Here is a 26,301-nt window from a genome sequence, read left to right on the forward strand (position 1 = left end):
GTCTGCGATGCTGTGGGAGGGAAGTTTATGGGAAACTGCAGAATGTTCAAGACGGCGATCTTCGCAATGTTGGGCAGCTGTTTTAGAACTGCGCCTGTCTGCACGTGTGCAAACACCAGCGGAGGCACTTTCAGAGCCACTGTCTTCCTTGGGTCGGTCAAGAGCCATTTCTTGGCGAGCAGCGATGCAGTGTTCTCACCGCTGGTCCATGCCCAGGTGTAGAACCCCGCTGTGAAGAGCGCTGCCACCCACAGCACACTGTACCGCGCAACAGCGGGGAAAGAGCCTTCGCATGCCCAGCACAGCACAGTTATAGACACGCCTGCTGCATTGAAAAGCGCAGGCACAAGCCACTTTGCACCCACCGCCACCTGGATGTCTCCAATGCGCTCGTTTGCATAGGACACACACAAGAACCCTATCGAAACAAAGAGGGCCTTTGACATGCCCGACGGTATCCGCTTTATCACGCGCTCTGCGCGGAGTGCATACATAGCAAAAAAGCCTGCGCTTGTGAACAGCGTGGCCAGCGCCATGCAGAGGAAAAGGTTCGTGAACATTCTGTCTGGCCCAACATCCCCAGCAAGCGACGCGTGCATGGCCTGCACATTCTTGAAAGACTCTGAGATCGGAGACGACACAACGCCTGCGGTGTACGAAGACAAGAGAAAAAACAGAACCTGCGACACACAAGATGAGATTACGAACAGGACGGTGCTTGTTATGTGCAAGCTAGCGCCTGCAAAGGATCCTTCGCTGAAAAACATCTTCTCCCCCACTGTCATAACATACATAAGATAAAGAACTGCGCCAAAAAAAACAACAGGACATTTATAGAGTAATAGCCTCGCTTTTGAGGTAAGAGTCTGCGCGTGGCCGGACATCTCTCTCTTTTCCAAACTATAGAGCATTGCTTAAAATTTTTTCCCAAATATATGCTCCTTCTCTTGGAGGCTGTGTTCTGCAGGACTGTTGTTCTTTTTCAGCCGCACTATTTATTTGCATGAAGTGACAGAAGAGTGAAGTTATAATTAGCGGTGGCTGCAGTACATAATATTAAAAATAAATGATTGTGCACCAGGATGACTGAATGTGTCAGCCATCATTAAGCTTTGTCTATCATTTTGACATATGGTGAGTATGAGTGTAGTATAATTGCATAGAACTATTGTTAAACACAAACAGTAAGATAGAATAAACATGATGTGAGCTCACCAAGGCCACTCTAAGAATAACATAATAACTACACATTCTATAATCAAAAGTACTACTGCGCTAAATAAAATAAAATCCCATAAAAAGCCAAAAGTATGTCTATTTTTTTAAACAAAAATGTTTACATTTAGTGCACAGAAATATATTAGTACGGAATTATATTTATTTTAAAAGTCTAAGCTCCACTGCAAAGCACAGAAGTTCTGTCTTAAGAACTTTCTCTAGGCAGATCAGAGCCCGTTTCTAGGCACTCGACTCTGCGCAGAAGAGGAGCAATGGACCATCCTTCGCAGAGACAGCCGCACCATAGATCTGTATTTCTGGCAATCCATGCATTTTTTCACGTAGTTGTCAATGTGTGTCTTTTTAAAGCCAACATAGCTCCTATCCACCACCGTGCGCATTGTTTTTATCTCTTCATGGTGCGGAAGATGGATATTGTCCAGAACGGACTTCAGTCTTTCTCTATCATCGTTTCCCACCACTTTTTTTCTGTGCTCTTTTTCGGTTGCCTTCAAATAAAGCTGCGACTTTTCTATATAAAAGCGCGAGCACTTTCTTTTAAAGTTGTTTCTCTGTTCTTTCAAAAGAGACCCGTCAACCACGCCGTTCTTTAGGTATACCACTATATCTTCTATTTCCTTTATTGTAAAAATGTACCTCATTCGGAAACAACACTTGAACAAAAAACTATTTAAAATCTGCTAAAAAATTACAACTGCTACACGGCATCACTTGCAGCCCAAGAACAGATGCATATTTTCTCATGTACCATGCACATGCTCTGCTGCACTCTGCACATGGAGTAACTGCCTGAGCCTCAATTTAGAGATCTATCACCCCGCGTCACACGGCTGTTAAGCTAGATAATTTATTCTTCCAGCCTGGTCTTTGCATACACTCATTACGATGGATCCTGAAACACGAAAACAAAGGCTTATGTATCATATTTAGAATGCAGCCATACTATAATAAAGCAGACTTAGAGGTCATTTGTATGGGGGATTGTCTGCTGCTGCCCACAAAATGTTGCAAATTTTAGTTCTTACCAAAAGCAGTGCTAGTGCACAAATGCTATTTATTCAGTTTAAATTTGTAAAAGTACGGCCCCTGTGTGTGTACATTAGAGCTGTGTGACGCATCACTAAGAAATAGAGACCCAGAGCCGTTCTGTTTATTGACAATGCTATAGTATTTTGCAATGCACAAGTCATACTCTATGTTTGCGTCTATTTCTTGGAAAGATATAGCAGTGGCTGCAGACACTTTGGTTTTCTCTTTGCACTTTTGCAGAAAATCAGCACAGTATGGCATGGTTGTTTTCTTTCTAACAAGCTCAGTCCAAATTGCATCTTTATCGCACACCTTTCTGCAACTCACCAGGCCTATTCTAGACTCAGCCTGTCTGCTTTCAATAAATGCGCTGTTTTCTTGAGTATTCTGGAGATTTTTGCTCTCTAGTGCTTTGGATCGAGTAAAGTATCCCTCTGCTATACTGCGGCCCTTTGTTGCAAGATACTGAAAAATAGCACTTCTGCGGATGCACTCTGCCCTTTGGGAGTTAAATGGTGTCTCTGTGCACCTTTTTATGCAAGAGAGTACGTCTTTTAATGTTTCTAGAATTCTGATCTTTTTATTTGATTTGCAGTCCAGTGTTTTTCTCAGAAAAAACCCTTCTCTTTTCCCCATAATAAAATCAGCCAAGCACTCTCCAATTTCATTAAAGCTCTTTATATCTGCATCAGGCCCTGCACTCAGTGCGGAGAAAGCCATCTCGTCAATATCTAGTCTTTGCACCCACAGAAAAAGAGATAGTGCACACATGGATGTCCGGGTTTTATATATTTGTCTTCTACCTTTTTTGCGCATTTTTTCTCTGCAATCTCCATTTACAAGAAATAAATCATGCACAGATCCTTTTGCATCGAGATTCCAAATCAAATTGACACAGGGAAATATATTTAGGACAACACAAAAGTAAAACGTTTCATGCCATATAAATAAGAAATGTGCAAATAATAAATGAAACAATGTTCGAAATATAATATAAATATTAAAATTACACAGTGGATTGAATGATTATCACTAAGACCTTTGCCCTTTTTTTGACAATATATTTTAAACTAAATCAAGCAGCAACAGGAATTAGACAAGAGCGAAGTTCACAAGCCCCAGACTTCAATGTAGTACAGAGATCTACTGATGACACTGTAAAAGTAAATCCAGGAATAGTTAATGTATGGACCTCACCCGATGAATCAAATGGACAACATTTTGCAAACTCATGCCAATACGGCAACACCTGCCTTATGAATAAAGCACCAACTCCACAAGCAAACCCAATTGAAAGAAGAAATTCTTTTAATGGCGGATTGCATTCCAGAAAACGCACAGGTCATCCACACGAAGGAAAAAATGAACAACTTGGACCATGCTTGGGGCTAGAGAAGCAAGACAAGGTCGGCTTACAATCTATACACACTAAGCTATACTTGGCTTCATGTGAGGACTGCGTTAATGCCAAATACAGAAACATGGCTATGGTATACAGGTCATACGGTGGCGACGAAGGAATGTGGAAGCTAACTCCTGAAGGAGCCAGATGCACTATTAAAAACATCAAAACAGGTATGTATCTAAGCAGATGCTCGAACTGCACATCAGAAGTCTCTAACTTACCTCTTGTATCGCTCTACCGAGACACCATAAACGAAGGAACAAATGATGAAATGTGGATTCTTGAAAGACATTCTGAAAAAACCTATGGATTTAAGTCTGCCAGCTCTGGTGAGTATTTGGGTGTCTGTCCAAACTGTCTCACTAGCAACAGTACAGTTACAGACCCTGGCGCTCTTTTCAAAACAGATCGTGATAATAGCTTTGTTGTATGGGGGGTAAATATAGATGTTCCCGAAGAAGCAATCCTTTAATTTCACACAGATATATTCCATTTATGCGGTATTTTTACAAATAAATAGTCTTTATTCCAATTTTCTATTTAGTACTCCTCGAGTCACATTATGCATGCTCTAGTTACTGGCCGCTGACTTTTCTTTTATTTTTCTGGTGGTTTTTAGTCCACAGATAATAAACAGTAGACGCCACCCTGCATTTAGGTCTCTATGCCGCACTGCCCACCATAGCATGCTAAATTATAATTAAGCACCTTTCCATCTAAGACATGTGCACTTTTTCTATTTTCTGAAAACCGCTATCTCTGTGCGTGACTCCATGCGCAATCACCAGAAGAAGGATGTTGTCGTTCATGTGCGCGCAGTACTCGCCCATTCCGACAAAGAGATACATCCATAAAGGATAGTCTGCCTGGAAAAAGAGGCTGAGAATGGCTTTGGCCACGACTGCTCCCACACAGCTCCCTATTTTGCTTTTGTGCGTGTTCTTGGACTTTGGGAAAAAACACGAAATCCCGTCCACTATCCCCACAGAGGACAGCACAAAAAAAAGACGCTTTCTATCTTTTCGGATCCCGTCAATTGAGAAAAGAAACCCTGCCAACAGAAGCACGTGCGAGATAACTCCCCTTCTGTCTTTCTCGGATGTAAGCCCGCTCAGCATGCTCTTCCCGTCTACATTAAAAAAGTGACCGTACGACTCAAGCAGCTTTAGCCCCAGCTGCACTAGAAACAAAAGACAAACAGACTGTGTTCTGGCGATCCTTGCAGGAAAGATCGAGTAGTACAGAAACAGGGCCCAGTGAAAGAACTTTCTCTTTACATTAACAGACACTTCAAAGCGAAATAGCACACACAATACTCCGATGCTAACAAGCGCGTACAGAGCGCCTCCAGCCCATGCCACTATTCCAGAGAGTGTTTTTACGTCTGTAAAAAGCTCTCGAAGTCCATATACCGCCATGTGTTTTAGGCTGCACCCAATCGGCATACTCTTGTGCTGGATCCCAAGAGAGAAAAACAGCTCGGTGGGGATCTCTGTTTTGCGAAAAATCCACCGCACGGCTCCTAGCACAGCAAACACTTCATTTGGCTGCAAATACTTTCTATACGGCCATACAACAACACAGCACACAAACAAGTCAACCAGATGTCTTGACAGCGCAAAGCTGCAGCGCGCCAGCTCAAGAGCAGATATAGAGACAACAAGCTCGTCAAACAACAGCGTGCTTTGAGCCAGCCTATCTCCTGTTTTCTGTTTGTTTTCGTGTTTTGTCTGAGTTTCCGTCCCTGCTTGAAACATATGTTTTATTAACAAAGAAAGAAGAATTCATCTACTTACCAAATGAAGACACGCGAAGCTCTCGGCATAGGCGCCTGCATCTCCTTTTTCTTTGCAACATCACTGGGCCATAGCTACTTTTCCTCGTATTTTCTGTCTGTGCACGGATACAATTTTGAGTTTCCTTTGCTGTACTTTTCGCTCCACCAGCTCATACACTTTGTGCTAGCGTCCTTTGGAATATGGTACTTGAAGAAAGGCATTCTGCACGAGCAGGCCATTGAGTCTCCGCTTCCCTACATAATGCGAGAGAGAATAGGGTCTCCGCTGGCTTCCTCGCAGACAGAAAGCCCGCAGAAAAGAGAGTACGCAGAGACACCTGCGCGGTCTACAAAAACAGCAGCCAACAGTGTGCTGTACCACATCTATCAGTTTCTGAACGACATTGGCGCGTTCAATGTGTGGATAGTCGTGTGCTCCTTTATCGGGTCGATTGACAGCGGGTTTTCAGGCCATGCCCTAACCCAGATTTCTCTGCCCTTCTACACGATGCTTAAGTCAACCACGCCTATTTTTATTCTATTTGCTCGATTTATCTTTCAGCTGGAGCGCCCCTCATTCACCCTTGTGGGCATTATTTTCATGATTGCTTCTGGAATATCTCTGGCTGCTAAAAGCGACACCGTTCAGTTTAACATAAAGTACGGCATTATGATCATAGGGGCCTGTGTGATGGCGGGATTCAGATGGGGGTTTTTGGAGTATTTCATAAAGCACAGCACAAAGAAAAACGACAGCATTCTGCACAGCCTCTCAGTGATTTCTCTTCTCTCTAGCATCTTCTTGTTTGCTGGCTTCTTTCTCTTTGAAGGAGCGTTCTCTTTTTTGAACTGCGACAAGTGTGTCTCCAGTGCCTCGATCTTCCTGTGTTTTTTCCTGATCTTTGCAACAGGCGTTATCGGCTTTTTCGGGTGCTTGGCCGAGTTTGTGGTTATCTCAAAAACAAACGTTATGGTTTCGTCTGTTGTTATGATCATCAAGGAAATCGCCATCCTGTGCATTTCGGTACAAAGAAAAGAGCTCATACTTTCTGCGGTGAATGTCTTTGGCCTATGCATTTCTGTCACAGGAATTGTTTTGTTCACCTTCCGGTCTGTATTATTCCCAGTCGATCCTGTCAAAGAAACAGCACAGCCCCAAGACAGCACCGAAGAATTGGTGAAAAGGGTAGAAAAATACGCTGTCTCAACAGAGCCTTCCCCGATCATGCTAACCTCCTGAGATAGATATTTCAACTCTCTTATAGTCTAAACCTTTGAATTGATAAGAGGCAGCTCAGCATAAGAGCATCTTAAAATTCCGCTATAAAATAAAGTCATTTAAATTCATGTGCCCTTTCTTGAGCATTTCATACTACTTTCATTCTCTTGCTATTTTATGGTGTCTGCTAGACGTAGAAAGACAAACTCCGCACTGGCTAAGCTACCGATCAAAATAATTCACTTGTTGACTCAAATCAAAGTGACGTGCGCAAAGAAACTATATAGAGAGTTTGAAATTTAGCAATTCAGTGAGCAGCAGATATTCTTTATTGGCTCAAGAAAAGCAGCTTAAGTGGCACATAAAGATAGAACGTGATATCTAAGTAATTGGCTAGCAGTAGCCAGCGATCTATCTCTGTTCACATCCCGCAGTGCACTGAGCTAAAAAGACTGCACTGTTAGTGTGCTGCTGCAACATATGAGCACAGCCTATACAAAAAATTGCACTTAACTTATTATTTATTTACGTCCTTACATGCCACAGCTCAATCTGCCGGATGTTGAACTTCTCTCTGTGGCTCAGCACTTCGTTGTTAAATGTCTCCACCGCATTTGACTCGCCCTGAAGAAGAGTCTTTTCCAGGCGCAGCCCAAACTTGCCGCTCCCGCAGCCAAACGCCAAATACTCTCTCTTTGCCATAATATACATGCGCTTTTCAATGCCTGTGTTTGCGCTGTATATGTTCAGCAGCGCATTTGGGCCCGCTCCCATGTTCTGCTCTCTCGGTGTTCTAAACCTGAACAGAGAAGTATCCCCCGTGCCAAACGATGAATTTTCGTACCGCAGCTTTTCAAAAAACACCACGCCAAAGACTCTCTCGTACTCGCTTTGTGTGCAAAGGTCCTCTATCACAGAGAGAATAAAGCAGCCTCTGCTGGGCCCTTTCATCGCCTGCGATATGAGTGTATTCAGCGAGTACCCGTGCATCTCTGAGGAGTAGAGAAGAGTCCATCCAACAGCCCCTGGCACAAAACTATTAATAAGACTCCCGCGGAGCTTCTGGATCATGTACTGGGTCAGCGTGAAAGACCTTACATACTCTTCCTTGTACATGAGGTATTTCCTGTGCACCATTGCCTGCTCTGGGTCATTTGCACTGTTTTCTATTAGCTCTGATAGATTTCTCCTGCTCTTTTTTTCCGACTGGTTATCCATTTTGTTTTTCTAAAATGCTTTTAATTTTCTTATTTCAAGAAATATTTTGATCCTTTACTGAGCACGCTTTCAACTCTGGAGCTCGCAAAGTCTTCCTTGCTGAGAGAGGCAGTCTGTGGACAGAAATCAGCTGCGGGTATGCGCTTTCCTAGTATCTGGGTTACGATGTCTCCTAGATAGCATGCAGCTATGATGTACTCTTTTTTGTCAATTGTCAGCTTCGCATTGTCATTGATGTGGCTTTTAACGTCTATGCTAGCTCCCATGTCCGCTAGCAGAAAGTAGAACATGTCAAAGGCCACAGCGTACTTTTCATTGGAGAGATCTCCTTTAAAGAAGTTTTCGGTCTCTAGTCTGATCAGCTGGTTGTCCTTGAATCCATTTATAAATCCCTTTCTCTTGTAGACTTTGTCCACCAGCTCAGATATCTCTAAGCCAACGTCCTTGAACCCAAATAAAAACGGGTTCTTGACCTTGCTAGTTATTAGTCTATTTATCAGACTCATTACCGGGCCTGTTTCCTCTTCGCTGCCTATCCAGCCCGACCCGGGCTTGATGTAGTAGTTAGTAGAGTGCATCCCTACTCCTCCCACAGAGCTTAGCCCCCCGTCAGTCTCAGACTGGTTTACAAAGATGTTGTGCAGATCTATGATGTCCCGGGTTTTAAGATCCTCCACTACATTCAGCAGAGCTGCGCTGTAGTTTTTTCGGAAAAGCTCGGCGTTATCGGCTATTGCTTGATTTTTTCTCTCCCCCAGCCTGCTTACGTTTAAAATGCAGCCAAACAGAGCAAACCCTATTAGGACTATGTGGCATAGTGTTTCTATTTTTCTTTTACCCACTGGCTTCTTCTCTAATTCTCCTGGCATGAGAGAAATTGCAAAAAATAAAAGTTTAAAAATCCTCTCTCGCTCAATAGCCGAATACAGAAGTGTCTAAATACTGAGCAAAGAAGCGTGCATCCAGAAGAGCAAGCATTCCCATCAGATAGCAAACCCTGTGCAATAGCAGACACTTGTGAAAACCACTGTTTCTCTTGACTGCTAGCAATATTCCTCGAGCATTTAGAAAGTGTGCAAACAAAGAAATGGTAGAAAGAAATACCAAAAGGCCAGAGCCCAAAGAGAGCAGATAAACCAAAACTTCGTTAAAACTTTAAATAGCTCTTTTATTTATTCATCATCTATTCTTTAGAAAGGCTTAAAAGTAAGTCTCTCTTTTTTTTAAGATGTGCCACAATCTTTTCTAGATTCTCGGGTGTTTCACTTGAAGGGGTGGCTAACTTTGATGTGAATAAAGAGAACACAAGCATGTTTGAGTTATCCTTGACGGTCTTTTCGCCAACTGTTTCAGCTGGGGACAGGTTTTTTGCAATACCATAGGCAATTGCTGATCCAAAAGCAGAGATTCTGTTTGCTGATTTTTGCTGCTCTTCTGCAACTTCTTTGATGCTGTCTTCGAGCTCTAGCTTTACGTTCTCGTCGTACGCAAGGTCTTGCATGTCTAAGCACAGATATAAAAGAGTGTTAACTGCAGTCGAGTATCCGTATGAGAAGTATGGATACAAGACTCCGTTGGTCAGAGAGTTGAAGAACACTGACGCTAGCCCGCTGCTAAGCTCCTTGCCTGTCTTATCTTGGAGGCCTATGCTCTTGAGGAATATTTTCATATCCGCATTGTTTTGAACGTATGGAAGAAGCTTATTCTCTTCTCCTGCTCCTCTTGCAGAAAAATTGTATAGTATGTCAGATAAGTCCTCAATTGCCTTCTCTGATGGCTCTACTCCATTGAACTTGTAACTGTCGTCATTTACTAAGTTATCGAATAAATCAATAAGTCTTACCGTTGAGTTTCTGAATACGTCCTTTTTATCTGCTGAAAGGCCGCTGTAGAATTCTTCTATTATTCCATCGAGATCATTGCTGGTTTCCCATGCGTTTGAGTAGTAGACTGTTCCATTGACCTTCTTGTTGTAGTCTTTCAGAGCTTTAATGCTCTCTTCGCTTCTGCTGGAGAACAGTGCGTTCTGTGCGTCTACAATATGTTTTCTAAAGTTGAGGAAGATGTCCATGTTTGGATAAGCGAATGTAAAATGGTTTGCAGCAAATCGGGGCAGGTGGATTGGGAAGCTGTCAGACACGTAGTTCTCAAAAACTGCTTTCATGCTCTTGAGACTCTCTGTGCCTGGGATCTTGTCGGCCTTCTCTTTAAGAGACGACTCGTCTGCGCCCTCTGCTCTCCAAGAGTAGAACATTGTCCCCATTGTCTTCTCGTCAACTGCAAAGAATTTGAAGTATACAGTGCATGCAACATATGCTAAGACCAAACTTACAATTCCTACAAAACAGCTGGAGTATATTATCTTCTTGAGCGGCTTGGCTCTTACTGTTTGTGTCTGTGTTTGCATTTACTAGGGGTAAAAAATATTTATTTATTTATTTCAATGGCTGATTTTTCATACCATCCAACCCGTGCGTATTGCCAAATGCTATTTGTTCGCAGCCTGCCCCTTGGCGCCGTGTGCATTTGCGTTGTTTCTTGAAGATATTTTGGGATATTTAGCCATTTTATCTTGCATTCCGTCTATATTAAAAAAATAAATAATATTGGACGCAGCAGAAGAGAGCAGATTCTTCACACCTTCTATAATGTTTGCATTTTAGGAAGAGATATGCTCTCCAGCGTGTTTCCACAGTAGGCAGGCTACAAGCGCACTCTATACTGTCTGCAGAGTGAAATCTGAAAAATTATCGGATACTAAAATAATTGCTTTAAAGCTGCAGACTGTAGATATAAGAGACTCTGGCTGCTTTTCGTATCTTTTGAGAAGGGAAGAAAATGTCTCTGGTAACACTGGCAAGCCATTCCAGCCCCATGCGATGTATTTTCTCTAATATGCACACATTCAGCCAGTAGGTTGTTTATGCTCTTTGAAATAGCAGAAATGAGACATGGATGAAATGAATAGCTGGAGAAAAGACTACACAGTAAGTAGTGGGGTATAATAAATATGTTGTAGCTGTGGCAGGTGTGTATAGTTTCTAAGCAGGGAGGTCTATTTCTGTATAAGTAGCTTTTATTATTCTAGAAATTTTTGCATCACTAAATCCAATATATACACATTTATTTATAAACAAACTCCTACAATAATAAAAGCCTTTTCTTATTTTTACGCTAAATATTTACAAAAGCTATACGTTTGTTAAAAGCAAACAACCACAGGATAAATGTTTGATGGAAGCCATAAAAGATCCTAGACGCGCCTTCAGTTTGTGTAGTCAAAAAGCGTCCAGCAGTTCTTCTGCACAGGCGGCCTTTTTTCAACCGATCTTTTTACTATTGGCTGCTCAGACAGAGCTTTGATTTGCTCTATCAGGTCAGGGGAAAGCTGGACAGGATCTTTGCTTTTCTCCAGCGCTTTCTCAATCTTTTCAACCTTCTCGTACATGTCGTGCAGGTTGGCTATCGGCTTTTCCTGTTTTAGAAAATACCCGAGAGATTCTTTGACAGCAAGGATGTGCTCTTTCTGCTCGTTTGCCGTGTGCGACTTCCCAGCTAGCTCTATCTCTGAAAATGGGTCTAGACGCATTCTCCTTAATCTGCAATGTTCCATCAACTATTTGTCTTTTATTTCTGCGGTCTTGTGCAGAGATGGATTTGAAAAGATGCACACAGCTAGCCGAAAAAGGAGGAAAAACACTCACGAACTTGGCAGTGCAGAACATCGAGGCCTGGATTCTCATTCCCATCCTTTTCAAATACGAAACAGGCACCGTGTTTCAATTGCTGCTCGCAAGTGTTTTTGTGCTTCTTATGCTGGTGCCGATATGCATTCTTGAGTTTGCGGCCTTTATGGCACTTTTTGTGGGCATTTCAGACGAGCTAATTGCATATTTTAAAACGCTGCACAACAGCTCTCTGTGGGAATACATGTTCATTATCTTTATTTTTTCCATTCTAATGTCTATCCTGCTATTCGCAGAAAAACTGGTTATAGTCAGGCCTCTGAAGGCGATATTCAGAGTGCACAGAGAGAGCTCAGTAAATGAAGACGCAAAAAAAGAAACACCAAGAAAAAGTAAAGATAAGGCAGAAACTAAATCAGACAGCTATGCGCTTTCAGCTCTAGATAGAAATAAAGAGTCTGCAAGCACTGAACACACATCGGATAAAAATAAAGCTGGCACAGCAGAAGATGCTGCAGAGCACAAAAAAAGCCACTGCTCTAGAGATGGACACAGTGCAGTAGCTATATACACTACAGGAAGGGCGCACATAATCAACATGCCAGAAATTGCAATTAACGTAGAGAGTAGATATTTAAATCCGGGTCTGCATGTAGCGGACAGCCTACAGGATGTGGATATTGACAGAAATAGCGTGGAAAAACTATACGAAAACCCAAAGCTCTATCTACTAAAAGGCTCATCAGAGAGAAACCCTGCGGACTATGGCGAAACTGCAGGATGTCTGAAAATTGCCTCCAGAGGCACTAGACTCATCCTGGATGCTGCTGTTTTTGTTTCAAAGCTGTGTATTTCAGGCCTGCTCCTTGCAAACGTGTACTACCAGTACACAGATAAAAACCTCCTCTTGGGAGTCTCTGTGTTCAGCGCCCTGATATTTATCATGATCATAAACACCACTCTTCAGTCGGTCTATGCGCCCCTAAAAAACTACACGCACAGCTTTACCATTCTGATCATAATAGCCATCTACTACACAGTATTGGAGACACCGGAGAGCACGCAGGGGATAGACATATGCTCCGTTGAGTCTCCTCCTTTCAATGGGACAGCAAAGGCCATCTGCAGATATCTGCAGCTTATCCCAAGCGCTGACAATATTATGCGATTTATTAAATAAACGAAAACGGCCATCTCCACAGGAGCGCGTGCTTCTCTATTCTTGATACGAAAAGCGTACATTTTTCTGTAAAACTTTCTTTTCATAATTGTTTTTATATGATGAAGCCAGCAGAAGAGACAGAAAGAAAGAGCAACGCAATAGAAGAGGCATACAGCAGGATAAGCAAGCTCCAAGAACAGCTCCCTCTCTATTTAAACGAAGAGTCCGAGATAATAGGCGCTGATCCGCAGGAGCTCCACATTTCTCTTCCACCATCAACAAAAGAAAGAGGATGCATAAACTCGCCGTTTCCAAAGAAAAAGACAAAAGACCCAAAATACGAGGAAGCAAAGGAAGAGCCCGAAGAGTGGGATACAAAACAAGAGTGTGCTGGAAGATTCGACGAGCAGGGCAACTTTATCTTGGAGGAGGCAAATCCCCAGGAAGAGTTCTCAACCGGCGAAGACTGGGTAACCGTGGATCTGAAAACAAAAAAGAAGAAGCAGAAAGAAAAAGACGAGCAGCTGACATACACGGCCGTTCAGACACTAGAGCAAAAGAAAACAGCAAAGCTGCCCAAAAAGAACGCGCCAAAATCAAAAGAAGAAAGCGACACTGATAGCGACGGGTTCAAAGTGGTGCATGATAAAAAGTCCAAAAAAAGCAAAAAACCAACAAAATAAATATTACTGAGTTTCACTGCATTCCAATTGGCCAGCGCCTGCATAAGTCTTTTATTCTTCTGCCATGTTTACACTGGCGTAGTTGCACCAATATTCGTGCACCACAAGTTTGCTATGCCACCCACACAAAATGCATTCTCGGGCTATTAACTCACTAAATTGGCCAGTTGTTTATAGCTTCAAGAGCAAACTGATCAGAGAATCTCTACTAGCCTTGCATTGCCTAAACCAGCATAGAAAGAGAATTGTGCGTGGATACGAGCACAGCGCGCCCTGCATGGCGCAGCAGACGTGCAGTGTGCCTATCGTCTGAACTGGCGGTTTCAATATTTTATTTATTTTATTATTTTTTGCACCCCGGTCGTTAGTCTTATTGTGTTTTAACAGCCTTATGCTTCTGCATCTTTTCTCAATGAGGATTATCGCGTTTGTCTGATCAGTGACGTGAAACAATGCTACCTAAATTATATCTGAGAGATTTAACCTTTAATATTTTACCATATAATTTCTTCTTTTTTTATTTTAATGGAGAAACACAAAGCAGAAGAAGACAGCCTGTGGCAGCACGTCTCGGTGCTTCTTCAAATGGAAATAGACGAAAAGACAGCGCCATCAGAAATACAGCAAAAGCTGGACACCCACGTCATGCCGCAGATCGAAGATCTCGACTTGATCAGCAAGGCAGAAGAACAGGGCGCAAGCAGAGTAAGAGCAGACAGAGTTGTGTACTCATCGCTTATTACAGCTCTTTACAACAAAATACTGCAGGCCCGCCCCGAAAGAGTGGACGAGATACTGCCGTACATCCAGGGAAGAATACGAGACAAAGACAAAAGGATCAGAGGAAACGCAGTTTCTTTTATTTTCAAAAATATTCAGGCGATCAAGGGCACAAACACAAAGGTCATAGCGAAAACAATGATTGACCTGCTGAAGAACAAGAAGAAAGCCATACGGGTCTTTTACTTAAAAATAATTGCATCAAATATAAACGAGTTTTCGGAAATGCTAGCGCCCAGCGATGTTAAGTATCTCATCAACACGTTCTCGCTGGTGTGCGAGTGCTATCTGTCAGAAAAACAAAACATCACAAGCTTTATCAAAAAGATATTTGCAATAATCAACCGTTTGAAGTATTTGGGAAAGCTCTCTCTATCTAACGTCCTCCCTCTCTTTGAAGTTTGCAACATGACAGCCCCAGAGCTCCTCCCTTTCCTAAGAGGGTTCTACAGAAGAGTCGAGAAAGAGATATGCGATCCGTCTTTCCTGCGACAGCTTGAAAAAGAAGAGAGCGAAAGCACGCGGATAAACCTTCTAGCACTTGTGGCATGCGGTGTAGATGACAAAATGAAGGTGTTTTTAAAGTACAAAGAGTTTGCGCAGAAAGTGCAGACGCTTGAAGTCAGAATGCATCTCTTCAGAATACTGAAACAGAGCAAACACAATATCGATCCAGCTCTCTACTTGCCTGAAATACAGAGTGCACTAGACGATCTGGCAGGGAGCAATAATACAGAAGCTGCCAAAGCCGCTCTAGATATGTACATGATATACGCAAAAGAAGACCTTGTGCCAGCGAAAGAATTCCAGGAAACTATCTTTAAAATTTTCAAGGAAACAAAACATCTCAAGAGTACCATTCTGCTTTTTTTAGACGAAGCATTGAAGGGCCTAAGCAGCAAACATTCTGCGCCATGCAGCAATGCTGATAGCGGAAACTATCCAGAGCTAGCAGCACGAACAGCCTCTACTCTAAACCCGTCAGCTCTGCCCTCTGCAGTCACAAACGATGAGACATCATTTGCCCATGACTCATTTGGCGCTGACTATCACGAGAACAATCCAGCAGCTGCAGATGAGCTCTTGCCCTCTGATCATAAGAATAAGAATGGTACACCGCCTCATTCAGAGAAGGTAGCGCACAGTCTAAAGACGCTTATTCAAACCATTCTGTTCTACCTGGTGGAATATAACGAAGTGGAGGCTCTGGAGACATTCTTGAACTACTTCAACCCATTTGAGTATGGGGCGCCCTCTTCCATCTACTCTGCAAGCAATACAGTTACTTTCTACACTGTTCTATGGTACATGCACACACTTCGAGAGTCACCTGCGATGGCTTCTGAGCATACACTCGATGATATAGCGATCCATAAAATTACACACCGCGACTTCGATCTTTCTCTGGAATTCTACTCCGTTCTATTCATTCTTTCAGAGTCATCGCAGCAGTGCATGCACAAGCTTAAGAATGACCTGTTCGCCCAGATGGCGGCATACCTCTCAGATCTGCTAGACAGTGTAAGAGCATCCCGAGAGTTCTTAAGAGACAACTACAAAGAAATAGTGTACACAATAGATGGGCTGGTTGTGCAGCTGAACAAGAAGAACAATACATACAGACCGGTTCTCCAGCTGGCACAGCACAGCTTGGCATCTATCACAGCCCTCATGCTGTACCTTCTAAACTCTGAGAACACCATCAAAAATCTGCAGACCATTAAGAGCCATATGGAGCCTGCGCTTGTGCAGAGCATCGACATAGAAAAAGCCAAGGAGTACGGAATCCTATCAGAGAAGAATACAAAAAAATACGAGAAATTCATGGGTCTTCTAAGCAAGCGAGCAGCAGCTGCATCTGAAATCGATCTTTCTTCCGTTACAGAGCACTCTGTATCTACTAACCTAGACACAAATATAATAGAGGGAATCTCCAAAATAGAAGACCAGAAATAAATATTAATGACCAGAATCTCTTCTACTTTTTATTGTTTAGTATGTTGGCTTTATCTTAAATTTGCATCCGTCTGTTAACTTTGCCTTTCCGCCCGATGGCTTAGCAAGAATAGTGCTGCATGATTTGCAGGAGATCACAGTCTGCGAGTGGGAAAAGATTGTGACTCTCTTCTCGCACTCGCTGCACTTAACGTCCATGTAGTATGAGTTTGGAGTGGGTATTAGCCTCTTTTTCTTGCATGTTCTAAGAATAGTCTCTGGTGACGGATATTTCAATGACTCCATTTTGCAAGGGAAAAATAAAAAGAAAAAAAAATAGAAGTTGGCATGCGCAGAGCCATGCGATATTTTTGCGCTAATTTTGCTCCCCCAGCCTTTCTCTTGGATACATTGCACTCGCTTACGCGCCAAAAGAGCCGCAGTATGTACACACAAGAGATACTAGAGACACTTATTTCTTCTGGTAAAGTATAGCATACTGTCGCTATATAGTATTCTGTAGGTCTCTTATAAGTATCCTCTCTTGTCTATGTATACTTATACTGTTCTTCATTAACTGCAGTACTTCATAGTGCATATGCTCAGCTTATCTGCTAGTTTGTCTGTGACTTTCCAGCTTTACAGTTGTATTCCTTTGAGTTACTCTTTCCCATGAAGACTGCAATTATTAGTGATCTGGCTGCCAACTGTCTCCAGATACTTCTAGGAAGACTTTACTATATTTGTCTTAGCTACTCTTAATCTAGCTGTCCGTTGGAGAGTTTAATTGAATAAATACACCTCGTTTATTATCAGATAAATTCTCTTAAAACCTCTTCTTTCTGCACTGTGAATAATAAGTACAGACAGGATGGTTGGAAGAATAAAGTAGCCTCATCTTGTCTTAACTTTGCATCTTTAGACACAAAGCCATCGATGGACACACAGCTGCACACTCATCTACCGACTGATGAATAAATAGTATGCACTGTTATAGTGTGTTCTGTATAATAAGTAGAGAACTAGGCGCATACGTCTTTACTTTTATCTTTATATTTAGCACCCTCTCTACGACAGCGGAAAGAACCCCAGAGAGCATTTCCAGCTTTTCCTCCTGCATGCCATCTGAATCTTCTTTTCCAACATGGATGGATATCTCCTTCTTCTCCTCTGTGCAGTCTATCTGGCTGTCCATGTATTTGCTGATCGTTGGGAGAATGTGCCGGATAAAGGCTACAAGGCTGTCCTGCGGGAGCTCATTGTACGAAAGCTCCTCTGCTATTTTAATTCCCAGCTTGGCTCCAAACTGCTGGATGTCTTTTTTGTTTCCCTTGAGCTCTTCCAAAACAGAAAGCAAAAGCCAATAAGCATAGCTTCTCATTTGTGTCGATTTAATTTTCGAGAGAAAAATTATAAATGCTCCTTAGAGTTAGTTTGAGACGCTGCTCGAACGAAAACTGCTTCAACAGCAAAAAAGAAAGTATTATCACGACAGAGCAGCTGTACGTCCACCCCTCCAAAAAATACTGTGATAAGTGCACTGAAGAGGGTCTTGACTATGTGCACACAGACGACATTGTGTTCAACAAAGATGGAAGATGGCAGAGCAAAATTGAGGCAGAGAAACAGGCCCTGGTGGAAGAGTCGCTTTTTCTGCAAAAAGTCAAAAGGAGAGGATTTGCGCGCACAGGCTCTTCTTTCTACGGGCTCTTCTCAAAGAAAGAGTACAACCCAAACGAAACCATAGGATTTATCGGGGGAGCTCTGAGCAGTGTCAGCATGCTCGACGGAGGATCTACGAAAAAGTCCAAGAGCCCAAGCAGATGCTTTATCTTCCGAGAAAGCGGCCTGGTCCTCGACTCCCGAAGAAGCGGAAACCTTGTGCGGTTTATCAGGAGATCCTGCAGGCCCAACGTAGCCATTTCCCTGGAGGCGTGCGAGAATGGGTGGAAGGCCCAGCCTCCTCTCAAGAAAAGCCCGTTCCTTGTGAACCCTATCCGCGCAAAGCTATACGCAATCTCGCGCATTGAAAACAGCGGCGAGCTCTTTATAGGAAGCAGATACTCCTCCTATAGCGGCGAGCACTGGGCGTCCTCAGAGCTTGGGCTTGCGCCAGAAGATCTTGTAGATACGTGTGCGTGCACTTCCAGCTGGAACTGTCTTTTTGAAAATAAGCCGTTTAAAGAGAAGGCAAGGAAGATGCGAATCAAATCAAAAATTTCGTCTTTATTTGTAAAGATGCAGAAATACATGAAAGAAAAGGCGCCATTTACCACCTCCGACATGGCATATGTTCTGAATCATAAATGTACTTTTATGCAAATGGTCTAATCAGCTAGAGTAAAAATAAATCAAAAATCTAACGTGTGTTGCAGACTTTTCTCCTTTGTGCAGCCCGTGAGTTCTATCCATAGAACCTCTTGGAGTATGCAAAGACAATTCTCTCTTTAATTAGCCACAGCTAGGTAGATCCATCTAATAACCTTTCTAAGATGTATTTTGTGGGTGTTACAGCCATAGACTGTTGATCTTTCTTTTTAGAACAACCCAAGAGCACGCACTGATTTTCAATGTAATTTAGTCGAAACCATTGGTCTATATTGTTTATTAATAATGGCGGAGTTTGAATGTGTAAATTAAAAAATATATACGGCTGCTAATTGGATTGGTTTTTTAATTTTTCTCTGAAAACTATTCGCTGGTTATTTTAATAAAGTATTTAAAGGAAATAGAAACAGAGCAGTATGCGTTCACACATTCTTGCTTTTATTCTATCTGTGCTGCTAGTGGCACTCAAGAAAACTAGTGCAGCTGATAGCACTAGTGCGAACAATGCAAGCAGTAAATCTCTAGACAAGAGCTTAGACGCTGATATTAATGGAGTTATGATCCAGGAATTCAATCCTTCTAGCAATAAAAATGACTCTTTAGAGATAAAAAAGAATGTCAGCTTTACAATAAAGAAAGACGACGGAACAGAGAGCAAAATAAACACAACAGTAGAGTCAACTATAAACAAAAAAACAAATAAAGAGAACAAACAGGCAGAGAAGAAGGGCCCTGCAAAGGCCATAAATAACTGAGACTAGCCACTAGCACATAAATAAATAGTACTTACAGCATGCTATGGATATTATAAACATAATGACAGCAGTGCAAACTAGGATCTGTTTAACATCAGTCTAATCACATTTTGGCACAGGGCAATAAACGTACTATTTTTTAAAATATTGATGGAGACCCCCTTTTATTCTAGCCCTTCTGATTGTATGCACACCTCTCTTGATAGCACCTCTTTGCATAGAGGTGTTGCAGTTTAGATGTGTTGTGGGGCGTGTAAAGAATGTCTCTTTATGCAGCAGCATTGCATCTTTATTAGAGCAGACTTTTCTTTTTGCATGAATGCAGAGCAAAGAATTTTACAAGAAAGAGAAAACTGGAGAAAAGATAGACCTTTCGGATTTGTTGCCAAACCAGTGATGAAAAAAGACAAATCGCTAGATCTGTTCATGTGGGAGTGCACTATCCCGGGGCCAGAGCTGTCGCCTTTCAACGGCTGCAATTTGGGGCTTATTATTGAGTTCTACACGAGCTATCCGGCCAGTCCCCCGCAAGTAAAGTTTACTTCAAACATATACCACCCAAATGTGTATTCTGATGGGTTTGTCTGCCTGGACATTCTCAGCGACGCATGGACTCCTTCGATGAACATAAAAACCATTCTGATGGCAGTGCACACGCTTCTTGGAGAGCCAAACAACGACTCCCCGGCAAACGAAGAAGCAGCTGAGCTGTACAGAAAAAATCCAAGAAAATACATGCAAAAGGCCATCAAATGCCTTAGCGCACCGAAACAAACCCGCTCAAAGCCCGCGCAGTGACCTACTGGCTCTGAACACAGGAAGTATCTGCTATATTGGCTGCACTCTGGCCCTCTTTTCATATGCCTGTTTATAAGTATATTCTGCAATTAGAGAATAGCAATTTACCTAAATTAAAATAGTGTGGGCATAGAATGGTCTTTTCTATTTTAAGGAAAAATGAATTACATATATAGTCTCCCATTTTTTTATTTGAACAAATGAATATTCTAGGCAAGAGACTCTTTCTCTCTTTTATTTTATATTTTTTTATTGCCTCAGCATACATGATGGATTTAAATACTCCCCAAATTCAGACTAAAGAACACGTGCACCGGTATTTTAGCGACAGAAACATCTCTAGAGGAGTTGTGATTTTTGTTTCTGAGGTGTGCAACCCATGCAAGGCATACAAGGAGCTTCTAAGCCGGTATTTTAATTCTGTTTCTGTAGATGTTAAAAACAGATTCCTTCTTATAAACGTAAGCCATCTGCCAAGAGAGATGCTGCAAAATGATAACTACATTGTGCGCCAATTTGGCGTCCAGACAGTTCCCAGCACATTTGTTGTGGAAGTGCAGGACAAAAATAATCTAGGAATGAGTTTTTACAGAACTCCAAGCAGCATTAACGAGCTAAACAGCCTCATAGCTTAGAGCGTTATGGCATAGAAAGACAGCTGAATATAAAGTGCAACGCACTTTCTTCACACCTCTGCAGAATAAAGAGCATATTCTAATTTTTAAAATGGTCAGAAGATCTGTTCGTGTGTATACTTCAATAGCTCTGCTATAAAGTGTGTGATGTTTTAATGAAATTTTAACTGTTTTTGAGATTTGGCAAATAATGCTAAAACAATGCCCACTACTTCTCTGCTACAAAGTAGAATGCTGATACAACTATAAAGCATCTATTCTTCCATAAACAGCCAAAGAACACAAAAGTGCAGCACCAATTATCGTATAGCAATGTATTTTACACCATGCTATACCCCACCAAGAGATTCTGATATCTTTCTTTAAAAGATCTCCACCACATAAAATTCTCGTATATACTCAAAATTCTAGCATGTGCTCTTCCTGTGCAAGAGTTTTCTCAGTGTATATAGGAAAATTAAAATTTTACTTAGAATGGATATGCCAGTGGACTCAGCTGCGCTGATTGCAGAAAACAGCAAAAAAGAAAAGTATGCAGATGCAAGAGAATTTGAAGTTTCAGTGGCTCCAATGGTAGGCATTTCCACGCCAGAGTACAGGAGATTTATGCGAGTTGTATCGCCCAACTCTCTGGTGTTCACTGAAATGGTGGTGGATACGTCTCTAATACACATGAGCAGCTCGGTCCTTGAGAGGAAGATAGGCCTTCCCTCTGATAAGTGCATTCTGCAGGTTGGAGGAAGTAATCCTGCCCAGATCGCACAGGCTGTGAAGCGAGCACTCGCGTTGGGATACGACAAGTTCAATTTGAACTGCGGATGCCCAAGTGACCGCGTGCAGAATGGAGCCTTTGGTGCTATGCTGATGAAAGACCCCCACCTTATAGCGTCCATAATACAAAGAGCATACGATGAAACAGGTGTAGTAATGAGTGTCAAGTGCAGGATAGGTGTGGATGATGTAGAAGACTATCCGTCATTTAAAAAAATGATAGAAATCATAGTAGAAAACACGCCGTGCAGAACATTTTATGTCCACGCAAGGAAGTGTCTTTTGAAGGGCCTGTCGCCTGCAGATAACAGAAGAATACCTCCGCTGAAGTACGAGTATGTGTTCCAGCTGAAAAGAGAAATGCCATTTCTAAAAATAATACTCAATGGAGGCCTTAGAGAAGTGCAGAGCATACAAGAGCTGCAGCACAAAGTAGATGGAGTGATGCTGGGCCGCAAGCCCATGGATGACCCCATGTTCTTTGCAGAGATAGAAAGCAGAATATTCGGAAAGTCACAGATAAGCACGCTGGATGCAATAGCAGCCTATCTAAAAGAGCTGGAAAAAAGAGTACCTGAGCGAGATCTCTTTATGAAGAAAGATGTGCTATCGCCCTGTCTAACTACAGTCCCAAACAAGGCACGCGATCACGACCCAAATGTCCTTTCAAACATCAAGATGACTGAGTCAGGGGAAATAGAGTATCTGTGCAGACACGTTGATCTAAAGCCCATAGAGCCAGTGCTGCACGGAAGAAAAGGGTGCAAAGAGTACAAAAGAGAAATAGCCAGGCTTGCCAGAGAAAGAAAGCCCACTACCTCTGTCATTCCAAACATATGCAAATACTTCTCTGTCTTAGCGAATGAAGGAGAAAGAGAAACAGCTGTGCATGAACAATAAATAGAACATAGATAGACGGAGATTTAGCGGATCTGCTGCAGCTAGTAGACATGATAAATAAATTTGCCCATTACTAAAGAGATCGTATATTTATTACACACAGCATAAGAATTCATAGACCATACCTCTACCTGCTAAAGAGCGACCTAAGAACAAGCTGTGTAATAGATGCTAAACAAAGAGTCTGACTTAGTACCATAAGTGTATTATATTCGGACATCCCTTTAGCATCCACTCTATGAACTGATAGAGATGCTAGTTTATATGCGAACTCTATCTAGATAGCATCTCTATCAGCAATTACCACAGACTATCTGCATCTTCCACCACGAGAGTGTGCTGGCGTGCTATTGTCTTTTTAATATGTACTAATTTGATAGAATGGAAGGGAAGACATATTGCAATTTACTGCAGGTGTGCTGCTATTAAAATTAAATTATTTATCCTTAGCATATATAATAAATTAATTCTATGAGTAAAATGTGGTTCAGATTTTTACTTCTAGTAAAGCTGGCACTGTGCTACTACATAGACGAGAAGTATCGAAACTCAGCAGTTGACGTTGACTTTTCAGAAGACTCAAATCTCAACGTTTACATAAGCTTCAGTCTCGGTGGATTTGTGTATTCATCGGTTATACACATGGAGAAGATCCAAAGATTTGGAAGGAGCTCGTTTACGACATACAATGCAGTGTACACAAAGAAGTCCGCCAGAGAAGAGCAGAGCAAAGCGCTTTGCATACACGATGCTCTGCAGGAGGTGCAGGGCTGGTTTCTCCGAGAAAACGCCACAGGCATACTGAGCGGTGTGCTCGTAGATGACGAGAAAATAATACACATTAAGCCCAAACAGTTTCTCTTTCCCAGCAGCTCGAAAAAAGACCTCGTGGCATTCGTGGCAGACGAAGAGTTTCCTGAGTACGTGTGCAAGCCCCTTGAAGACACAGCTGAAAACTTAGAGTTTGACGAGCCGCTGGAAGATGATAGAGATTACTTCGACAAAGCAGCAGAGTATTTCAGAAAAAGGCCAAAACACGACGACGACGAAGAAAAAGGTGGGTTTTTAAACAGGCTGAAGAGGCTAGTTCCAAGCAGCATCAGGCCCTTTGTGTTCTGGTGGGAGCCCGTTAAAACACACCCAGAGGCGCGCGAGGGAGAGAGTGGTGCATACGACTCATTCACTGCTCCAGAGACGAGAGAGGAGAAGAAGGCGCGGGAGAGAAAGATGGCTGTCAAAAAAGAAATAGAGAAGCTCCGAGAGCAGACGAAGAAGTCAAAATGCAAGCAGTGCAATGCCAAGTCAATGTACAGAAAGAGCCTGAGCGAGGGCAGCATGTTTGCAGCAGAGGGCAGTGTAGATAAAACAAAGACGAGTGATGAAAAGAAGGAGAAGAAAGACGAGATGGATCGTATTTTTGAGAAGGCTGCAGAAGAGCATATACACCTAGAGAAAAAGAGTAGTAAGGAGATCCTGGAAAGTCTGGAGAACGGCAGCACTGAACATTCTGATGATGATAGCAACGAATCAGACTTTTATTCAAATGAATCGGCATATAGTGATGATGCAATGGCCAAGAATATCGATGCAAATGATGAGAGTGAGGTAGCTGTAAACCCCAATGACTTTTTTCTGGATGTTTCTGTTAATAGTAATGTTCTTAGCAGAGAAAATGATGCATCTGCAGTGTCTATCGAGTGCACAGACCCATCTTTAGCCATACTCCGCCTAGAAGATAAAAACAGCTTGAAAAAGTCTCCAGATGTGCTGGCTGTGCTAGGGCCATGCAGTAGCACAAAAACCTTAGATCTAACTGAAGTAGAGATAGGTAAAATAGATGCTGCCAGGGTAGATATCGTGCAGATAGACCCAAAAATAAGCTTGATCGATAAGACTAAAGATAGTAATGAAAAGACAGAAGAGACTTTCCTTTCAGACAGCGGCATACAGATGAGCGAGCACGCAGAAGAAGAAGTCTTTGCAAGAGTGATAGATGAAAAGTCTGTCTTCATCAATCCAGGCATAGATGCCAAGGATGCATCCGATTTATCATACAAGAAAATAGCGTTTTCAAAGTTGCAGGACACGCCATCTCTTCCAAGCTATGAAAAAACAAAAAAGAAGACAAGCTACACACCCACCGAAAGACAGACACTATCTCGCACAGAACGCATAAAAAAGAAAAGAGCAGTACGAAACAGGAGCAAGGCACGAAATAGAATAAAAAACAAGAAAGAAAACAGAAGAAAAGGAAGAAAAAAAATACCACACCAGAAAGTGTCGGAGACCCCTAGGCTAATAAAAGACATAAAGGACAGGGTCGTTGGGAACACGTTTGTAACCACACAGATTCCAAAGGCAAACAAGTCTCTAAAGAAGGGAGAAGTTGTGCTGCTTGGCATTCCCTACTACTCCCAAATAGCAAAGGTAGAAAGCTCCATAGGCGCCATGAGCAACTACGGGTTTCCCATAGAAAAAAGAGCTATACCCGTGGCCATTGCACTGGACTACCACTTCATAGAGAAGGTGGGCTCAAAAAGAGAGGCTATTTTCTCTGCGCTTGAAAATATGAACATTGCCAGCAGGATATACGAAAAGTCGTTCAATGTTCTGCTGTACGTAAGCGATATAATCATCGACTCAAACGCAGAGTGGTTCCACAGTGTGGGAACTCTCACGCAGAAACTCTCGCAGTTTGAGCAGTACAGAGCCAAAAAGCGAAAAAAGTGCATGGTCTACCATCTCTTCACCTCATCAGAGAAGCCCTGCAAGCAGATAGGCCTGGCCTGGCGAGGGTCCATAGGGTACAACAACCGAAGGAATATTAGCACCAGTGTTTTCACGCAAAATCAGTTCATCACAGTTGCGCATGAAATAGGCCACAACCTGGGCCTCCCCCACGACTGCGATGATAAGGCATGCGAGACCGCAGATCCACTGAACTATGTGTGCAACCCGTGCAAAGGATGCAGCTGCAAGGGAAAGTACATTATGAACTCGAGAAAAGAATCGCATCTTCTTGCGTTCTCTCCTCCTGCACAAAGGCTGATGAGTGTTGTTCTTTCGCATCTTGAGATAGATCTTCCCAAGGTAGACGAAATCAGCATGCCCTACCCAATGTGCGGGAACGGCATAGTTGAAAAAGGAGAAGAGTGCGATGCAGGACCCTTTGGGGATGCTTGCTGCACGCCCGACTGCAAGCTGCGGCTCGGAGCTGTGTGCTCAGACTTCAACAGCGGATGCTGCAAAAAGTGCCATCCTGCGCCTGCTGGAACGGTCTGCAGAAAGTCGCAAAACGAGTGCCAGCACGACTCAGTCTGCAACGGAATGTCCGTGCGCTGTCCTGCTGCCTCTTTCTTCGCAAATTCGCAAAAATGCTCAAACGGATTTTGCGCAAACGGCATGTGCACAAACAAAGATACACAGTGCGTGATGGCAGGCGATATGCGGTCGCTTGTTGCAGCTGTTCCGGGGTATAAGGGGTGCACAATGAAGTGTCTAAATGTGCAGGGAAAGCACGTTACAATCTCAGACAGGTTTTTTCGCAATGGAACGCCGTGCGGATGGAATGGCACGTGTCTACAGGGAAGGTGCACAAAGGATCTAGGGCTTGCTGCCTTGACTGTTCTAGCACTTCTAATAGGCCTGCTGCTAGTGGGACTGGCTCTAATATAAAATAAAAGATCTAAAATAGCTGTATAGTCTCATACTAGAGCAATCCAACACACTGCAGGATGTATGTGCATGCCTGCATGCTTTTCCATCTTCTATTCACTACTCGTTTCTCACTCGGCTCTTATTCTATCCGCTATTCTATACAGCACAGGAGCTCTCAAATTATATTTCTATGGATGCAAACAAAAAGTATTGTGATATAGATAGGACTACTGTGATAGATGAGAAAATAGCTAAGTGAAAACAGCGCAATGGTGATTGAGTTTAGCGTTAGAGTAGTGTGGAGGAGCTTTTGGTTGTTTATTT

The 26,301-nt window shown here is 42.6% G+C and overlaps 21 protein-coding genes across 21 annotated transcripts; 11 read left to right on the top strand and 10 right to left on the bottom strand.

The window, feature by feature from the left end:
* Positions 1 to 2: 2 nt before the first annotated feature.
* On the bottom strand, positions 3 to 911 carry NEMIN01_1201 (uncharacterized protein; the record flags this gene model as incomplete). The annotated part of the gene is made up of 1 exon (XM_051477143.1): positions 3 to 911. A coding segment is annotated over one exon (909 nt), but the record flags the coding sequence as incomplete, so codon positions are not given.
* Positions 912 to 1,445: 534 nt separating this feature from the next.
* Positions 1,446 to 1,880, bottom strand: NEMIN01_1202 (uncharacterized protein; the record flags this gene model as incomplete). The annotated part of the gene is made up of 1 exon (XM_051477144.1): positions 1,446 to 1,880. The coding sequence occupies one exon, from the start codon at positions 1,878 to 1,880 to the stop codon at positions 1,446 to 1,448; it is 435 nt and encodes a 144-aa protein (XP_051333104.1).
* A 409-nt stretch (positions 1,881 to 2,289) lies between these two features.
* Positions 2,290 to 3,039, bottom strand: NEMIN01_1203 (uncharacterized protein; the record flags this gene model as incomplete). The annotated part of the gene is made up of 1 exon (XM_051477145.1): positions 2,290 to 3,039. The coding sequence occupies one exon, from the start codon at positions 3,037 to 3,039 to the stop codon at positions 2,290 to 2,292; it is 750 nt and encodes a 249-aa protein (XP_051333105.1).
* Positions 3,040 to 3,290: 251 nt separating this feature from the next.
* Positions 3,291 to 4,145, top strand: NEMIN01_1204 (uncharacterized protein; the record flags this gene model as incomplete). Its single annotated transcript, XM_051477146.1, has 1 exon — positions 3,291 to 4,145. One exon carries the CDS (start codon positions 3,291 to 3,293, stop codon positions 4,143 to 4,145), a length of 855 nt encoding a protein of 284 aa, XP_051333106.1.
* A 244-nt stretch (positions 4,146 to 4,389) lies between these two features.
* NEMIN01_1205 (uncharacterized protein) lies at positions 4,390 to 5,430 on the bottom strand (the record flags this gene model as incomplete). Its single annotated transcript, XM_051477147.1, has 1 exon — positions 4,390 to 5,430. One exon carries the CDS (start codon positions 5,428 to 5,430, stop codon positions 4,390 to 4,392), a length of 1,041 nt encoding a protein of 346 aa, XP_051333107.1.
* A 42-nt stretch (positions 5,431 to 5,472) lies between these two features.
* NEMIN01_1206 (solute carrier family 35, member C2) lies at positions 5,473 to 6,690 on the top strand (the record flags this gene model as incomplete). Its single annotated transcript, XM_051477148.1, has 1 exon — positions 5,473 to 6,690. One exon carries the CDS (start codon positions 5,473 to 5,475, stop codon positions 6,688 to 6,690), a length of 1,218 nt encoding a protein of 405 aa, XP_051333108.1.
* A 504-nt stretch (positions 6,691 to 7,194) lies between these two features.
* NEMIN01_1207 (uncharacterized protein) lies at positions 7,195 to 7,887 on the bottom strand (the record flags this gene model as incomplete). The annotated part of the gene is made up of 1 exon (XM_051477149.1): positions 7,195 to 7,887. One exon carries the CDS (start codon positions 7,885 to 7,887, stop codon positions 7,195 to 7,197), a length of 693 nt encoding a protein of 230 aa, XP_051333109.1.
* A 29-nt stretch (positions 7,888 to 7,916) lies between these two features.
* NEMIN01_1208 (uncharacterized protein) lies at positions 7,917 to 8,756 on the bottom strand (the record flags this gene model as incomplete). Its single annotated transcript, XM_051477150.1, has 1 exon — positions 7,917 to 8,756. The coding sequence occupies one exon, from the start codon at positions 8,754 to 8,756 to the stop codon at positions 7,917 to 7,919; it is 840 nt and encodes a 279-aa protein (XP_051333110.1).
* Positions 8,757 to 9,070: 314 nt separating this feature from the next.
* Positions 9,071 to 10,294, bottom strand: NEMIN01_1209 (uncharacterized protein; the record flags this gene model as incomplete). The annotated part of the gene is made up of 1 exon (XM_051477151.1): positions 9,071 to 10,294. One exon carries the CDS (start codon positions 10,292 to 10,294, stop codon positions 9,071 to 9,073), a length of 1,224 nt encoding a protein of 407 aa, XP_051333111.1.
* Positions 10,295 to 11,152: 858 nt separating this feature from the next.
* NEMIN01_1210 (uncharacterized protein) lies at positions 11,153 to 11,476 on the bottom strand (the record flags this gene model as incomplete). Its single annotated transcript, XM_051477152.1, has 1 exon — positions 11,153 to 11,476. The coding sequence occupies one exon, from the start codon at positions 11,474 to 11,476 to the stop codon at positions 11,153 to 11,155; it is 324 nt and encodes a 107-aa protein (XP_051333112.1).
* A 62-nt stretch (positions 11,477 to 11,538) lies between these two features.
* NEMIN01_1211 (uncharacterized protein) lies at positions 11,539 to 12,753 on the top strand (the record flags this gene model as incomplete). Its single annotated transcript, XM_051477153.1, has 1 exon — positions 11,539 to 12,753. The coding sequence occupies one exon, from the start codon at positions 11,539 to 11,541 to the stop codon at positions 12,751 to 12,753; it is 1,215 nt and encodes a 404-aa protein (XP_051333113.1).
* Positions 12,754 to 12,854: 101 nt separating this feature from the next.
* NEMIN01_1212 (uncharacterized protein) lies at positions 12,855 to 13,418 on the top strand (the record flags this gene model as incomplete). Its single annotated transcript, XM_051477154.1, has 1 exon — positions 12,855 to 13,418. One exon carries the CDS (start codon positions 12,855 to 12,857, stop codon positions 13,416 to 13,418), a length of 564 nt encoding a protein of 187 aa, XP_051333114.1.
* Positions 13,419 to 13,943: 525 nt separating this feature from the next.
* NEMIN01_1213 (uncharacterized protein) lies at positions 13,944 to 16,154 on the top strand (the record flags this gene model as incomplete). The annotated part of the gene is made up of 1 exon (XM_051477155.1): positions 13,944 to 16,154. One exon carries the CDS (start codon positions 13,944 to 13,946, stop codon positions 16,152 to 16,154), a length of 2,211 nt encoding a protein of 736 aa, XP_051333115.1.
* A 36-nt stretch (positions 16,155 to 16,190) lies between these two features.
* NEMIN01_1195 (small subunit ribosomal protein S27e) lies at positions 16,191 to 16,439 on the bottom strand (the record flags this gene model as incomplete). Its single annotated transcript, XM_051477137.1, has 1 exon — positions 16,191 to 16,439. The coding sequence occupies one exon, from the start codon at positions 16,437 to 16,439 to the stop codon at positions 16,191 to 16,193; it is 249 nt and encodes an 82-aa protein (XP_051333097.1).
* A 685-nt stretch (positions 16,440 to 17,124) lies between these two features.
* Positions 17,125 to 17,514, bottom strand: NEMIN01_1214 (uncharacterized protein; the record flags this gene model as incomplete). The annotated part of the gene is made up of 1 exon (XM_051477156.1): positions 17,125 to 17,514. One exon carries the CDS (start codon positions 17,512 to 17,514, stop codon positions 17,125 to 17,127), a length of 390 nt encoding a protein of 129 aa, XP_051333116.1.
* A 35-nt stretch (positions 17,515 to 17,549) lies between these two features.
* Positions 17,550 to 18,464, top strand: NEMIN01_1215 (uncharacterized protein; the record flags this gene model as incomplete). Its single annotated transcript, XM_051477157.1, has 1 exon — positions 17,550 to 18,464. One exon carries the CDS (start codon positions 17,550 to 17,552, stop codon positions 18,462 to 18,464), a length of 915 nt encoding a protein of 304 aa, XP_051333117.1.
* Positions 18,465 to 18,877: 413 nt separating this feature from the next.
* NEMIN01_1216 (uncharacterized protein) lies at positions 18,878 to 19,216 on the top strand (the record flags this gene model as incomplete). The annotated part of the gene is made up of 1 exon (XM_051477158.1): positions 18,878 to 19,216. The coding sequence occupies one exon, from the start codon at positions 18,878 to 18,880 to the stop codon at positions 19,214 to 19,216; it is 339 nt and encodes a 112-aa protein (XP_051333118.1).
* Positions 19,217 to 19,531: 315 nt separating this feature from the next.
* On the top strand, positions 19,532 to 20,014 carry NEMIN01_1217 (ubiquitin-conjugating enzyme E2 I; the record flags this gene model as incomplete). Its single annotated transcript, XM_051477159.1, has 1 exon — positions 19,532 to 20,014. One exon carries the CDS (start codon positions 19,532 to 19,534, stop codon positions 20,012 to 20,014), a length of 483 nt encoding a protein of 160 aa, XP_051333119.1.
* Positions 20,015 to 20,280: 266 nt separating this feature from the next.
* On the top strand, positions 20,281 to 20,649 carry NEMIN01_1218 (uncharacterized protein; the record flags this gene model as incomplete). The annotated part of the gene is made up of 1 exon (XM_051477160.1): positions 20,281 to 20,649. One exon carries the CDS (start codon positions 20,281 to 20,283, stop codon positions 20,647 to 20,649), a length of 369 nt encoding a protein of 122 aa, XP_051333120.1.
* Positions 20,650 to 21,123: 474 nt separating this feature from the next.
* Positions 21,124 to 22,320, top strand: NEMIN01_1219 (tRNA-dihydrouridine synthase A; the record flags this gene model as incomplete). Its single annotated transcript, XM_051477161.1, has 1 exon — positions 21,124 to 22,320. The coding sequence occupies one exon, from the start codon at positions 21,124 to 21,126 to the stop codon at positions 22,318 to 22,320; it is 1,197 nt and encodes a 398-aa protein (XP_051333121.1).
* A 480-nt stretch (positions 22,321 to 22,800) lies between these two features.
* Positions 22,801 to 25,995, top strand: NEMIN01_1220 (uncharacterized protein; the record flags this gene model as incomplete). Its single annotated transcript, XM_051477162.1, has 1 exon — positions 22,801 to 25,995. One exon carries the CDS (start codon positions 22,801 to 22,803, stop codon positions 25,993 to 25,995), a length of 3,195 nt encoding a protein of 1,064 aa, XP_051333122.1.
* Between the last annotated feature and the right edge of the window lie 306 nt (positions 25,996 to 26,301).

The sequence above is a fragment of the Nematocida minor genome (assembly GCF_024244105.1).
Source record: "Nematocida minor strain JUm1510 chromosome Unknown 7861, whole genome shotgun sequence".
NCBI classification, from domain to species: Eukaryota; Fungi; Microsporidia; genus Nematocida; species Nematocida minor.